At 40.3% G+C, this 14030-nt stretch overlaps 1 protein-coding gene across 4 annotated transcripts in view; it reads right to left on the bottom strand.

Moving 5' to 3' along the window:
- The window catches only part of OSBPL6 (oxysterol binding protein like 6), a 247104-nt gene that overhangs the window by 111430 nt on the left and 121644 nt on the right, over window positions 1-14030 (bottom strand). For all 4 annotated transcript variants that reach the window (XM_074967668.1, XM_074967670.1, XM_074967671.1 and 1 more), the window contains 6 exons: window positions 9849-9902; window positions 8170-8283; window positions 7869-8039; window positions 7163-7295; window positions 5798-5901; window positions 4641-4733 (listed from right to left, as the gene is read on the bottom strand). In XM_074967668.1, coding sequence (XP_074823769.1) covers window positions 4641-4733; window positions 5798-5901; window positions 7163-7295; window positions 7869-8039; window positions 8170-8283; window positions 9849-9902 — 669 coding nt within the window. The remainder of the gene's footprint in view (window positions 1-4640; window positions 4734-5797; window positions 5902-7162; window positions 7296-7868; window positions 8040-8169; window positions 8284-9848; window positions 9903-14030) is intronic.

The raw sequence follows: 14030 nt of genomic DNA, 5'->3' as shown, positions 1-14030 counted from the left end.
CATCAGATGCCTGGTATATACCCTGTCACATATTTTTATTTGCACTTCTGAATCCCTGATACTGAAAAGATTTATGCCCAGGTTCACCTTTTAACTGACTCTAAATGACTTTTTAAAATTCATACTGTTGACATAAAGTCAAGGAAGTAATTTTTCAATACAGTATAGCTGCATGCCTGTCACAAAACATTCTCCTTTCATATTTACCTGCAAGTAATGCCATTTTGAGAAATCTCAACATTTTTTAAGACTAGAAAATCTGATTTCTTGCCTAAAGATGTATTTTCTCCTCATGCACAATTCCCATTGTCCATGTGAAAGAAAAGAATACATACACATACGTTCCTCCATACATCTCCTCCCATTTCAGGCACAGGGATATTTTTAGAACTATACACTTTTATGTATTCAAAATATAGCCTGGGCACCAAATAATTGTTTGAAATACTAAAACAAAAAGAACAACAACAGTCCAGATTGGTGACCTGTGGACACTGCTATACATATGTATAGGACAACCTGTTCGAGAATTCATTCAAATCTTCCACTCCTTGAACTCAGTAAAGTTCAGCTGGTATGTTATAAAGTGATGTGCATGGGAAGACAGCTGCTTCTTATACAGACTGGTTGATTCTAGTTGCAGCATTGATGACACTGGGAAGGGGAAAAACCCTATTAATCAAATTTTTACTCCTACAGAGTAGTAATTGTCACAGCCACCATTTTATATAACACCAGCACTAGGGAAAAAAATCTCCTTCAGTGTAAGAAAGATTGTACTGATTGTAACGGAGACTTTGTTCTATAGCAGAACCCCATCCTGTAGAAAAGAACCTCTGTTCCAAGTTCCGCCAGAAATAGGCTCTTATAATTTAGCTACGTGAGATACACGTACTGTGGTTCATAAAGAAAATGTGCTGTTTTTTGCACGCAGGCTAAAATGTGAATGACGGACTTCATATGGCCTCAAGAATACATTACAAAGTGAGATAACACACGAAATCCCAGTAGTGAACCAGAACATGTAATATTAATCAGAAGGGGAGTCAAAGTAGTCTTTGGGGTTGGAAGGGTCACTTTGCTTTGGTTCTACTGTTATGCTAAGAGCTTCATAACAGCAAGCTAACTCTCCAAGATGGCCTAGCACAGAGAATGTAGATAAATATTTTTGACTATCTTTAAAACAATTTTTATTAGTAAAACAAGCCTGCAATTTTATTATTTTGAGCTAAAAAAAAAGTCAACTTAAGAACACTAAAAATGGAACTCCAGTTACAAAACACAATCTTTTTTTCTTCTGAAAACCCTTAGCCTATCATGAAAATTACAAATTTACATTTTACTCATAACACAGAAAAAAGAATACAAAAACCAAGCTTCCCTGTACAAAAGTTCCATTAACAGAACGGCAAAAGGTAGATCAACCAGACTTTTGTGTTACATAATTTCATTTAGACAAATCTTGGAACATTTTGTACTTTATGACCTGTTTCTGAACATCATTTCTCAGGCATGTAGCCCTTTATCCAAGAAGCATACCCACTGATTAAGTGCTAGTCTCTGAAGTAAATGTATGCAGGTTTGGGCTGTTAATTTAACAAAAAAGGTCTTCAATCCTGCAAACATGCATATACATAACTTTACTCATAAGATTAGGCTCATTGTAGTCAGTGGGACTACTTGCGTGAGTGAAGTTAAGCATGTGTAGAAGTCTTTGAGAGACTGGGACATAAATTGATGAAAATGTATTAGCAGAAACTATAGCAAGCAGCAAGACTTGCATCCCAGGAAAAAAACATGTGTTTTAATGTATACCTAGAGTGAATATTCCAGAAATATATGTTAGTAGGGAATATAACAAAAGCAATGTTATTTACAAAAACAGATGTAGAACACAGTACATAGAAATCTAGAAGAGATTTTGATAGTGTCCATATTGTCTATAGGGATGAGCACAGGAGTAGAAATCTGGGACCCCAATTCTAATTCCAACTCTGCCACTGACACTATATAGAAGCAGTATCAATTTAAATGCAGATACCCTAGATCCACATTTTCAAGCAACTATCATAAGATACAAAGCCAAAGGTACGAAGCCACTCAAATTCATGGATCTGGTATATGACTACTTTGAAAAGCATTACTGTTTCTTTAAAAAAAAAAAAGTTGTTTGATTTTTACGACAAAGAAAATAAGATCTTTTCCATGTGGTTCTATTGTTAGGCAATGAAACAAGCTGACAAAGGAGACTGTGGAATTCCACTTAATGGAAATATTCAAGGCTAGATCAAACACCCATCTATTAGGGAAGGCTTATGAATAATAAAGTCTATCCTGTATACAGCAGTGGGATAGACTCAATGTCACATTAGCAGACCCACACAAGTGTTCTATTCCCCTCCCTAAGGCAAAACATAACAGGGACAAACTATCCTAAAAACTCTGGGTTTCTGAGGCAATCACCTCTTAAGATGAAGAGCCTGTCGATACTTATAGTGTTGCACCGATGTAGCTGCGCCACTGTAGCGCTTAGTGAAGACGCTATCCATCTGACGAAAGAGCTTCTCCCATCGGCGTAGGTACTCTCTCTCTCTCTCTGAGATGCACTAGCTATGTCGACAGGAGAAGCCCACCCGTTGACATAGTACTGTCTACACAGGGGGGTTAGATCGGTAGAATTACGTCACTCACCCCTGAGCCATGTAGTTATACTGACATAAGTTTGTAGTGTAGACCAGGGTGAAACAATGTGGCTATGCTAAGAACAAAGAGTGTGGCCTTCAGGACAGGATAGGTCAGATTCTGAGCTGTGCTGCCAAGAGATGCAGCACAGAAAGCACATCTCAGGGAGACAGAGGCAACAGTGCTTTAAATCACTTGTGTGCCCTCTTGATTCTGGGATGGAAACAGCCCTCAGCATAACTAAAGCAGACTGGGAGGCAGCTGCAAGTTATGACAGCCTCTCTGGTACTGCAACACAAGCCAGAATGACCACAGCGTTGTGCACCATGGCTCTTCCCCCAGCATGCCCCTGTGCTTGTGAGTGGGCCAGCGCAGGGTGGACTATGGTAGCCTGCACTGGGGGAATTCTCCCCTGCCCTCTTGTGGGCTTCTTTATCCAGTGATGCCAGAGCAGGGGACAAAATCCCTCACAGCATCTTATATTTGATCTGTTTTAAGTGTGGATCTATACCTATAGGTCTCAGGCCTTCCATACAGAAGGACATCCATCTACACTGCTCCCTCATGTCTCACTCGCTGGAAGCATGGCCCACTGAAATGTCTTGCTGATGGCTATATGTTACCCCCTCTGAAAAACGAGTTAGCTAGCTTTGGAAGAGAACATGCCACATTCAGTAGCTGCTTTATAGCTCCTCTACGTGCTCCAGAACTCACAGAGCCCATGTGATTTTTGTGCACAGAGGCTTCTCCAAGAGTGAGGTGATGGATGAGAAGTTGGCTCCACTTCCACTTTTAGGGACCTTTAAGTTCTTTCTCCTGCACTTTTGCTGCTTCTGTGCTGTGCAGCAGCAGGGGAACATACGGCCTCAAATGACAATTATCTTCTGAGAACAAAGCAATCAGAACTGTAACTCAACCAGAATCCTACTTTTCATGCAGACTTTTAATACTAATATGTGCTTAGCTCTGTCACCCATTTTGAAAATGTAGTGTAGTGAAGACCTGGTGAACAGACATCACTAACGCCGGGAAACAGTAACGGTTTACACTTTATTATTTAACTTTATGCTTCAGGCTGTCCATTTCAAATGAATCACAGTGAGCTCCTTAACTGACTCTAGGGGACACAGCAAAGATTTGCAAAGCTCTTACTACTTTCAGGGTATTTAAATGGAGCAAAAGCTGTTATAAGGAATTAATATCTAACAGTCATTTATGTAGCCACACACAAGAAATTACTTTGATGGATATATAATGTTGAACACAGTGTTTGTTACCTGTTGCTGGAGAATTACAACAAATAGGCTTTGGATCAGGCCCCAAAATTCACAGTTGTTTCACACAAAACATAGGAAGGCATAGTGGAGCTGACTAAAATACCAGTGTAAAGTGTTTATTTCAGTACACAATCCATCTCTTATAAGTGCCTTATGCTTCAACTACAACAAAAGGGACACTGCTCTCCCCTCATATAATGAATTCTTTGTAAATTTGTGTCATGGAAACTAAGAATTCACAGAATGGCCTTTTCTACAACCAGGGAACTTTCGGGGGGAAAGTCCCACTGGTAAAGCTCCCTGCAGACATGGCCTAAGAGGGCTGCATTTGTTGTGTATTCCATTCTTGTTTTCTGTTTTTATCTCAGTGCCTCCAGACCAATTGCCCTCCATAGCAGCTACCTACTTAATATGCTGAGCATTATACACAAATTGCCTTCTTTGTACCCTAATTGACACTGGCGCTCAGTCCCTCCACCTTTCTGTAGCTGGCAATGTCTTCATACCAATGAGAGTAAAATCAATATATTTCTCACTATCTTATCTTGGGTTTAAATAACCAACTCAGGCTTGAAATCAAACCATCAGGTATAAAATAATCAGCACATTGCATCAATTGCTTTCATATGCATAAATTAATCTGAAAGTACAATGGAAAGGCAAACAATACGAATTCAGTACCTGAAGTTGTATTTTTGCATCTTTGCTGACACTTTTTGTTCTCCATCGTCTTGTGACCCGCTTGTCTTTCTTTGCAATATCTACACAGTTAGCCTACATTACACAAATAGTTAAAAGCAACAAAGCACTATAAGTTGACACAGGTAGGACAGCAGTTAGTATAGAATCATAATGTTAGACATCAATAAATAGGAGAGTAAGGACAGAATAGAAACTCTGGTGGTCACTCTGTTGATCTACCTACAAAGTTAGCCACAGGATATTTAAAACAAGACCACTAAGCACTAGAGACAAACATTATACCATAACCAATTGTGTATTTAACAAAATTACCAAGTATATTTTATTTGTCAGAACAAAATATTTAGGGCAAAATCCTGCGTTCTTATTGATTTTTACTGTCATTACTCAGAGAAAACTCCCAGGGTGAAATCCAGGCCCCAGAAAATTCAGTGGCAAAACACCTTTAGGAAACACCCCCACTGAGTTTAGATGGGCCTGCATTTCACCCCCACTGAAGTCAACAGGAGTTTTACATGAGCAAGGACTGAATAAAAAAATTAATGATTTAGGGCCTGCTGCTGCTCCGAATGAAATCAGTGGCAAACTCACTCTGATTGGTGGGAACAGAATCAGTCCTCTCAGCTCTTTGTGACTGTCCACATTACTGAGTCAATCATGTAAGGTGCTGAGCACCCTGAACTCCCACTTGCCTAGAGTGCTCAGGCACTGATAACGTTCAACGCTACTCGGGAGGTGCTTGATAACTTCCAGTTTTGGGTCTCCCATCCCCTTAAATTTCACTGCTACTTAAACATACCGTATACAGCAGTATAACAGCACTCCGCATATTTTTTTATTAAGTTATATTTTTGGCAAAGGACATAGGAGTAATCCCATCTACCTCAAATTAGTAAAAGACCTTATATCAATAAGATGTTTTTCGTGGCGGGTGGGGGTGAGGGAGGAAGAGGGATTGACACATGTGGTGCAATCATTATTAAATTATCCTGTTAACCAGAGGAGTACTAAAATTCCAGAACATAAAGTAGTCTGATTTAAAATGCAACATCCTTTGCCATACGTAGGAAATGTTTCAAACCCAAAGGCATTTAATGACTAGAGCATCTACAAACCAGTTTGCAAATACATTTTACCTGCATGTCTGTGAAGCTCGGTGCCGACTGAGTCCTCTGTAGTATTTCTAAATTTTGAAGAAGCTTACTAAGTTCCACAAGGTTTGATTGGCAGTGTGCAAGATCTAATACATATAAAAAGGAAAATACATTAAGTACTTTGACTGACAGACAGTTTTTACTCTGGTATCATAAACCAGCAGAGAGCACAATTGTCTACACTATAACACTACAAAGAAATCAAAGACTGGAATTTGCTCCTTCATGCAGTCCAGACTCTATAATAAGGATTATGTACCAATTGGTAACCTCATCTTTCTGCAAAGGGGAGGGGGACAGGCACCAGAGGAGGCAATTAGCCCTCAGACCCACTTGCTGGATCTCTACCCTCTTCTTCTGCCACCAGCATAAAGCCACCATCTTCTCTGCCCCAGCAGTTAATAGGATCACTAGGCATTTCTGCAACTATTACCCCAACCCTGCAAACACTAGTGCATGTGCATAAAAGGAAGTATATGTGTAAGCATTTGCAGGGTTTGAGGCTTATGTTTTCTCACAACGCTCCAAATTCTGCTTTCTTTCAGTATCTTCATTTGGTATCTGACATACATTACTCCAAGTCTGATAACCTGTTTCACCATTTGGAAAATAGTCCCTAGTGGCTATTATTTTGCCAATCAACTTTATTTGCCACTGAGTTCACTCACTGCATACTTAATTCTGCCAGCCATTTGATTCTCCACTCAGCTAACTTTGCTAGCCATTTGATTCTGTTTAAATAAATAATTTTGGTGGCAAAAAAAATAAGACATAGAATAAACCATAATAAAACAAGAGGAATTCCCGTCTTCTTACCAAATTTTATTATATTTCATATTTTTGGAGATGGAGGTGAATGAAACAAGTAAAAAGTGGCAGTATGCCATGTACATGTATTTAAAGATGAAGAATCTTAATAGATTTACTCCAGTACTTATGATCATTGTAATTTTCAGACAAACAATGAGACCAGATTTCCAAGCCTGAGTACCTATGTTAGGTACCTAAATTTCCATTTAGGCACCTAAATAACTGTCCCAATTTTCAGTAGTACTGAGCACCTGCTGCTCCAGCTGAGGACAATGGAAGCAGGACTGGGCCCTAAAAGGGGAATGGCATTATTTTTTTTAACAATCAAAAATAAAATTTAAAATGTGACATCCAGAAATGTGAAAACAAAGAATATACTCCACCACAATGAACAGTTTTAAATGTTACCAGCTTATTATTTTAATTGCGCCATTTTATATTAACATAAAGAAGTATCTTAGCCTTTTTTGTTTACCATTTTTTATAATATATCAATAGTCTCACTTATAAAGAAAGACATGAAAGAGAATGACTGACCTTCTGCACACCTGTCCATCTCCTCAGAATCCTGCAACCAAGCTACTACTTTACTTTGGCCAGTAGTATATGTTGCAGGAAGGCTATTACTACATGGTATGGGGGGTTGCCATGGAAAGCTATTTTGTGTAACCTAAAACAACACAAGAAAATTTAAAATATGTTGGTACGATCCATACTTTGCTGACAGGTCTAATCTTCACACTAACTTTTAAATCAGAAATTGAATTCTATATCTGAATTTTAATGATATATTTGAAACAAACTTTTCAGTCCTTGAGAAGTATCTTTTCAGAACAGCACACTAGAATACCAAACAGGTCCCCTGGAAAAAACAAAACTTCCTGAGCATCAGCTTGAAAAATTGTTTGCTAAGAAGAACATTATCAAACAATAAAGAGCGAAATTAACCCCTGCTGGCTCAGGGTAGTGTAAATTGTTTTAGGGAAGCTTAGCGCTCTAATGGGGTCTCTATAGGAAACCCACTGATGAAGGCTGCAGTAGGGATGTGCTGAATCAATGAACCTTTCAGCTACATACCCACAGATGCTTACTGGCCAGTGTTACCTACTTTGGTGATTTTTCCATGGCTGATTACATCAGCTTTATAACCAGAATCCACCACCTGTGTCCACTAAGGAACCCAGTCCGCTGTAAGTATTACACTAACTTCAAGATGAGTTTCCATATAAGGGATGCTGTATACCTTTCCATCTAACACAGCAACATTAGCAGCTGGTGAAGACTCTGTAGTAGAGGCTGAAGGGAATATGTGAAAGCTGGCATCCCTTGGTGATCTTACAATCTCATTCTGACGGTACAATCTGTGGTGGCGCAGTTTTGATACCCATGCATCAAATGAATCCTGGGACTTCACCTAAAAGAAGGGCCACAGTCAATTATCTGTTCATAAAGATATCCTATTTCCCTCATCCTTTATAGCTACTATTTAAAGCATTTCCCTTGTGAATGAAAAGAGAAGAAAAGCTTGTTGCAACACTACTCACTTTCAGGTGGTAGATATGCTCTTCTGTATCAAGGTCTATTCTACGAGCTTTCTTTTTAATTGACATAACTGATAAGCCAACATCAATGCTTCCATGTACCTTGCCCTTCTGAATCTGAAATCAGAAGACATGTTAAGAAACTGGTAACATCAAATGCTTTATTGTCTCTCTCTGAAATAATACTGATGTAGTTGTTTCCTGTTTTAGGGAAGATTTTAAAGTAAAACAAGAGAAAACAGTACTCATCAGATGGCACACTAGATTTGTTTTGAGAAAAAGAGTACCCTACTCCCCAAGAAGAGTTCATTCCAGAATCAGTTCCAATAAACAGCCTTGATGACTCACCACAGTGTAACTAAGTTTAGAATGATCCATTTTGATTCTGTACAGAATAGACACCAAATTAAAAAGTTAAAAATTACATCCAGCTGATCAGTCAAGGCCTTCATTAAATACATAACTCTTTAATTAATCTATTCTGTACTTTCATAAAAGTCAGGACAGGCAGAGTTCTGCTCTGGGACAGAACTCGACTAATAACCTATTCTCTGTCCATGTGTGCATCTCCCAATGGGAAAACAGACAGTCAGTCAAAAATGCACAGTGAATCTGAGGGCAGAATTTTGTCTGAAAAATTTGGTTAAATTACAAGAAATGGGAGAGTCCACAGTGTATTACATTTAAAAAAAGCTATAGAACACAGTCTTGACTAAATGCAGAAAGATTATCAACACAATAAACTTGCATAATCTTAATAAAACATGGCTACAAGAGTAAGGGGGTAGTTTCATTATAATGGTCACAGACGTAGGCCTAATTTTTTCACCCATCATACTGTAACTGTACATCAGCTACAACAGTAAACCCAAAAATATGGTAAACATATTAGATACCTCTGCTATGGCAAATATCTGATAGAGGGCCAAATCCTGATAGCCTTAATTACACATTTTTTTCATGCCCATGACTGATTTAAATGGGGACACTTGTATGAATTAGGCGAGCTGGATTTGATCATTAGTTGCTTAATAAATCCAGAGGTACCCGATACCATAGATATAAATAAGCAATGCAGATAACTACGGAAAACATCTTCCTTTCCCATGTAGGGTACTGGAAACTTCTAGTTTGCACTTGCAGAGTTTCCCTGCCACTCTCCCTTTAGGAGAGAGGTTTTAGGCCTGGAAACTCATATATCGTGATGAATTCATTGGAGGTTAGGTTCATCTGAGCAAAAGCCTCTGCAGTGCCTCCTGCAGCCACCACCCTCGCTCCTCCATGAGCCATTCTTCAAAGGTGTTCCTGGCCACCAGCTCAACCTGCTCTTTTGGGGTAGGTCACTGAGCAAAGTGGAAAGCTATGCAAATTAATGCTGACCCAGTCAATATCAGTTCACCAGGATAGCCCCAGTGAGTCAGTGAAGAGACTATGTTGTGGAAGAGCAGCGGTCCCCAGCATTACCCACTCCCACCCTCAGCCCTGCATCTTCCCCATCCATCCTAAATCCATGCAGAGCACACACAGAAGTCTTCCATGGAAGCAGCACTACCCATTTTGAGCCCATCAGCCATGATCTGCTAGTTTGTGTTCCTTTAAGAATCCATAGTGCAATGAGGTTTAATCACATAGCAGGCGAAGCTTTCAATCAAAATTTAAGAATGGCCTTCAGTTTTACTTACATCAATTGGTGACTTTGAATACTTCAACATTCCATTATCCAGGACAAAAAAGCGCTGCAGGAAAAAAAATACCGTTCCTTCTTAGTGATCAAATACAATTTTAACTATGTAAAATCGCATCTATTGAAAGCAAGTTTGTTATCCCATTGCACCTTGCAGTCAAGAGTCTGGAGCCAGAAAAAAGCCTGTAAATGCAGTACTGAACTGACTATTTGCTTTCATTTGTTCTGGCAGCAATTATATTCTAGGCATAACAGAGAGGTCTCTCAGGAATTGCCCTGGGAATGGTTGGTAGCCCAAGATAGCTTCCTGCTCTCTGACTAGTCCAGAGAGGTCTATAGGGCTGATGCTCCGGCTTACCATTTTAAAAAGAAAAGGAGTACTTGTGGCACTTAGAGACTAACAAATTTATCTGAGCATAAGCTTTTGTGAGCTACAGCTCACTTCATCAGATGCGTCTGATGAAGTGAGCTGTAGCTCATGAAAACTTATGCTCAGATAAATTTGTTAGTCTCTAAGGTGCCACAAGTACTCCTTTTCTTTTTGTGGATACAGACTAACACGGCTGCTACTCTGAAACCTGTCATTTTTAAAAAGAAGGTCATTGATTTCTTCAAGCTCTCCATTGCTTTCTTCCCACCCACATTAGTCACATTCCACATTAATGGCTTTTCTAGCTTCCTCATCCAGGAAAAAGGAAACCCAAAGCTATTCCTAGACCAAAAGGTAGAACCACCTAACTCTTGCGGTCCTTTGATCTTCAGCTGGGAAGGGATCCACACTGAGACTCACTACTCCACCACCATATGTCTCTCCCGCATGACAGAGGATGGGCAGAGAACAATATTCTCTACTCTGAGGGTATGTCTTTACTAGGATAAAAGATGTGTTGTTAGAATGGATTAGCTAACACATTCTGAAACTGTAGCATTGACGAGGCAGTGGGCTTTATTTTAACCATCTTAGCATGTGTTGAAGGCAGTGTGCTTTCTATTCACTAGACTTTTAAAAGATGTTAACTAACGTGTGCTAACATCACCCCTTTAGATCATAATCTAGAGAAGCCCTAACACATTTTTAAAAACTCTAGTGTAGAGAGGGCAAGTTCTACTTTTAACATGTTAAAACAAATTTTAAAAATACACCTTTTATCTTAGTCTAGACAAGCCCTCTGAGGACACTGAGTAGAGAGGAATGACAAACTTCTTGTGTTGAGATCCTGTTAAATCTAACAACCTGGGCAGGGCCAGTACTTGAACCAGAGACCTCTGTAAGTACCTCATGACAGTGCTGCATGAAGTGATGCCTAGTGACTCAGGAGGTGACACCAATGCCTCAGCCTGGTATGTGGGGGAACTGTGTTGCTGGAGACATTAATTGGAGGAGATGTACAACCAAATTATGGCCAATAAAGACTGCTTGGAATTTTTTTGTAAGGGTAGAGATGTTAGTAGCAGGTAATTCTGCCTTTCTACATTTCTCCCACACTTTCCACTGGATAAAAGTCTTTTCCCCCCATTTCCTATTCTAAACTGTAGTGCAGTTTTGAATATTGTAGCGAAAAAGCCACATCATTTCACTCCAAAGCATGCTGCATTTGGGTACTGGATGAACTAATATACAAATTATACAAAGGAATCTCTTATGTTACCAAAGCATTTTGAGACCCTTCAGGATGAAATATGCTGCCTACAGCAAATGTAAACTGCTAGTGTATTATCAATGCTGTACCATGCGCTGCAATTACTGTCGTTAGTGAATTCTTCACTGTCTCCCAGCACACTGTATTTTTTTAGAGACTACACATCATACAGGCACTCTGAAAATCAGTTTAATGAATCCAGTTCTTGAATGCAAGTTGAGAATATCATATTTGTAAATGATTTGTAAAAATGGGATAAAGATCCAGGGCCAGACTGTGACCCACTTATTCACATTCATAAACAGATATTCACATGAGTAGACCCACTTAAGTCAATATAACTGTTCACCAATATGCGCAAGGGGCTGATAATTTGGCCGTTGGAGGTGATACAAGGTTAGACTCCCTTAGATTCACTCTCTTGGAGTCCCAGTGAGAAGGCTGCCCCATCAGGGATGTCCTCCAGTGGCAGGCCGCAGCACGACTGGTGTTTCTACCTCAGTTTCCCCTTTCTTCTGGAGTCCCCAGTAACTCTATGCAAGCTTTCCCAAGTATAAATAGCCCTTTGTAAGGTTAATTGATTACAGGAGTACCACAGTCATAATCCAGAATTCCCCAGCATAGCCCAAGCAGTACATTCAAATTTGTAGGTCTCTCTGTCTCTCTCTCACTCATACACACACACACCCCTGCTCTCCCACCCCTGGCTACCTTTCCACCTTCTGCTTTCACCAGCTTGATGTGGCTCCACAGCTCAACTAGGCACTCTGACCCTTTCACCTTCCTTCAGGGGTACCTGCCCTGAAGCTCTCAACCCAGTTCTGCTCTTCGTCTGAGCTCCCTCTCTGGGTTCCAAACTCCCAACGCTCCCTCTCTGAACTCTGGGATCTGGACTTTCTCACCTTTGTGCTATCTCCCATTTATAACACCAAGGGGCAGCCTGGCCTGCCTCATTACATCAAACTAGGTCACAACTAGATTGGAACAGGAGAGCTGAGCCTGATTCCATTTAAGGAGCCAGTTATCCAGTTACAATCCCTTACTAATATATAATGTGGTGTGAAGGAGCCTAAGTTAGTGCATATTGAAGTAGGAGACGCCTTGCTTTATGCTATACATTCTTACATGTTGTTTTTCTTGATAAACTCTTCTCTTCTGGTCCCTTAGCATGTGAGTTACACCAGCATAAACTCCCTTACTTTCAGAAGGTCAAATTCAGGATGATGTGTCAGCACTTAAATATTATGTTTATAGGCACTATTCGGGGGGGGAACCTAAGGAGAACAGGTGTTCAGGATTCAAAGAGACTGATGTGTGGAAGTTACATTTTGGTAACCACAAATGAGACTAAGTCAGTGTAATATATAGTGTGTGGGGAGGAGGAGAAAAATATTACTTACACCCACCATTTTAGACTCACCTATGAATACAGCCCACACTGCTTAGCAAAAACATGGTTAATGCTCTTCCAGAAAAAACTGTGCATAAAAGCAGGTCTTTCTGTTTCTTTCAGCAACATGTATTTTATACTGGAAAATTACTCTGAGTCAAAGAGAGGTGGGTCAGTCCTTGCAGCACACAGCTTGTTGCTCAAACAAAAAGATGATAATTGTTTTGACATAAATATAGTGACCTAAATCCAATAACAGCAATTTTGGAGCTAATAAAATTAAATACGGGCAGCAATATCTCCAAACTAATTGAAGAAAAGAAAGGATTTTGGGCAGGGGGCCTTGCTTCTGTGCATTCACAGTTCCATCTCATAGCTGAACCCAGTCACCAGCCCAGCAAGCAAAAACACCAGAGGGTGGAGTGGGCAGGCAATCAGTGCAACAAAATGAAGGAGCAAGCAGGAGAGGTTTTTTATTTGTTTTTTACATCTCAGTAATAAGAGAACAGCCAAATGAAGCATAAGTTACAGTGCAAACAAACTACTCATGGTGAACTCAGAGTAAAAATTCATCTTAAGTGAAGTAGGATGAAAAACTCGAATTGTTACAATGCACGGTAATGTGCCAACTGCAATGTTAGCAATAGTGAGCCCTCTGCTCAAACCCTATCCCCTGTGTTACAACTGAGTAATTAGTCTGGCTCCTGTGGTGGGAGGCCATGGAGTGGAAGCAGCCATGCCTCAGAGCTACTTATTTCAGCCTAACAGCTTGTCTTCACTATAGAGGCAAGTCGACCTAAGTTACTCTACTCCAGCTACTTCACTGCGCTGCGTCGATGGGAGACGCTCTCCTGTCGACTTCCCTTATTCTTCTTGGAGAGCTGGAGTACCGGGGTCAACCGGAGAGCACTCTGCTGTCAATTTAGCGGGTCGTCACTAGACCTGCTAAATCGATCCCTGCTGAGTCAATTGCAGCAGCGTCAATCTCCCTGTAGAGAAGACTAGCCCTAAGAGACAGAGTCGGCTCCACAGTCCTAGCACTCCTATGCCCCTTTGGGTCTTAGTTCCTCCCTGCCTAGCGTGTGCACACTCCTCGTGTAGCCTCCCCAAACCGTACCCCACCTGGACAGCAATTCTGTTTCATGTGGGG

This window comes from Natator depressus, chromosome 11, assembly GCF_965152275.1.
Source record: "Natator depressus isolate rNatDep1 chromosome 11, rNatDep2.hap1, whole genome shotgun sequence".
In the NCBI taxonomy this organism is placed as follows: Eukaryota; Metazoa; Chordata; order Testudines; family Cheloniidae; genus Natator; species Natator depressus.
Note: the sequence above shows the minus strand (reverse complement) of the source record. Positions and strands in the feature narration are given on the sequence as shown.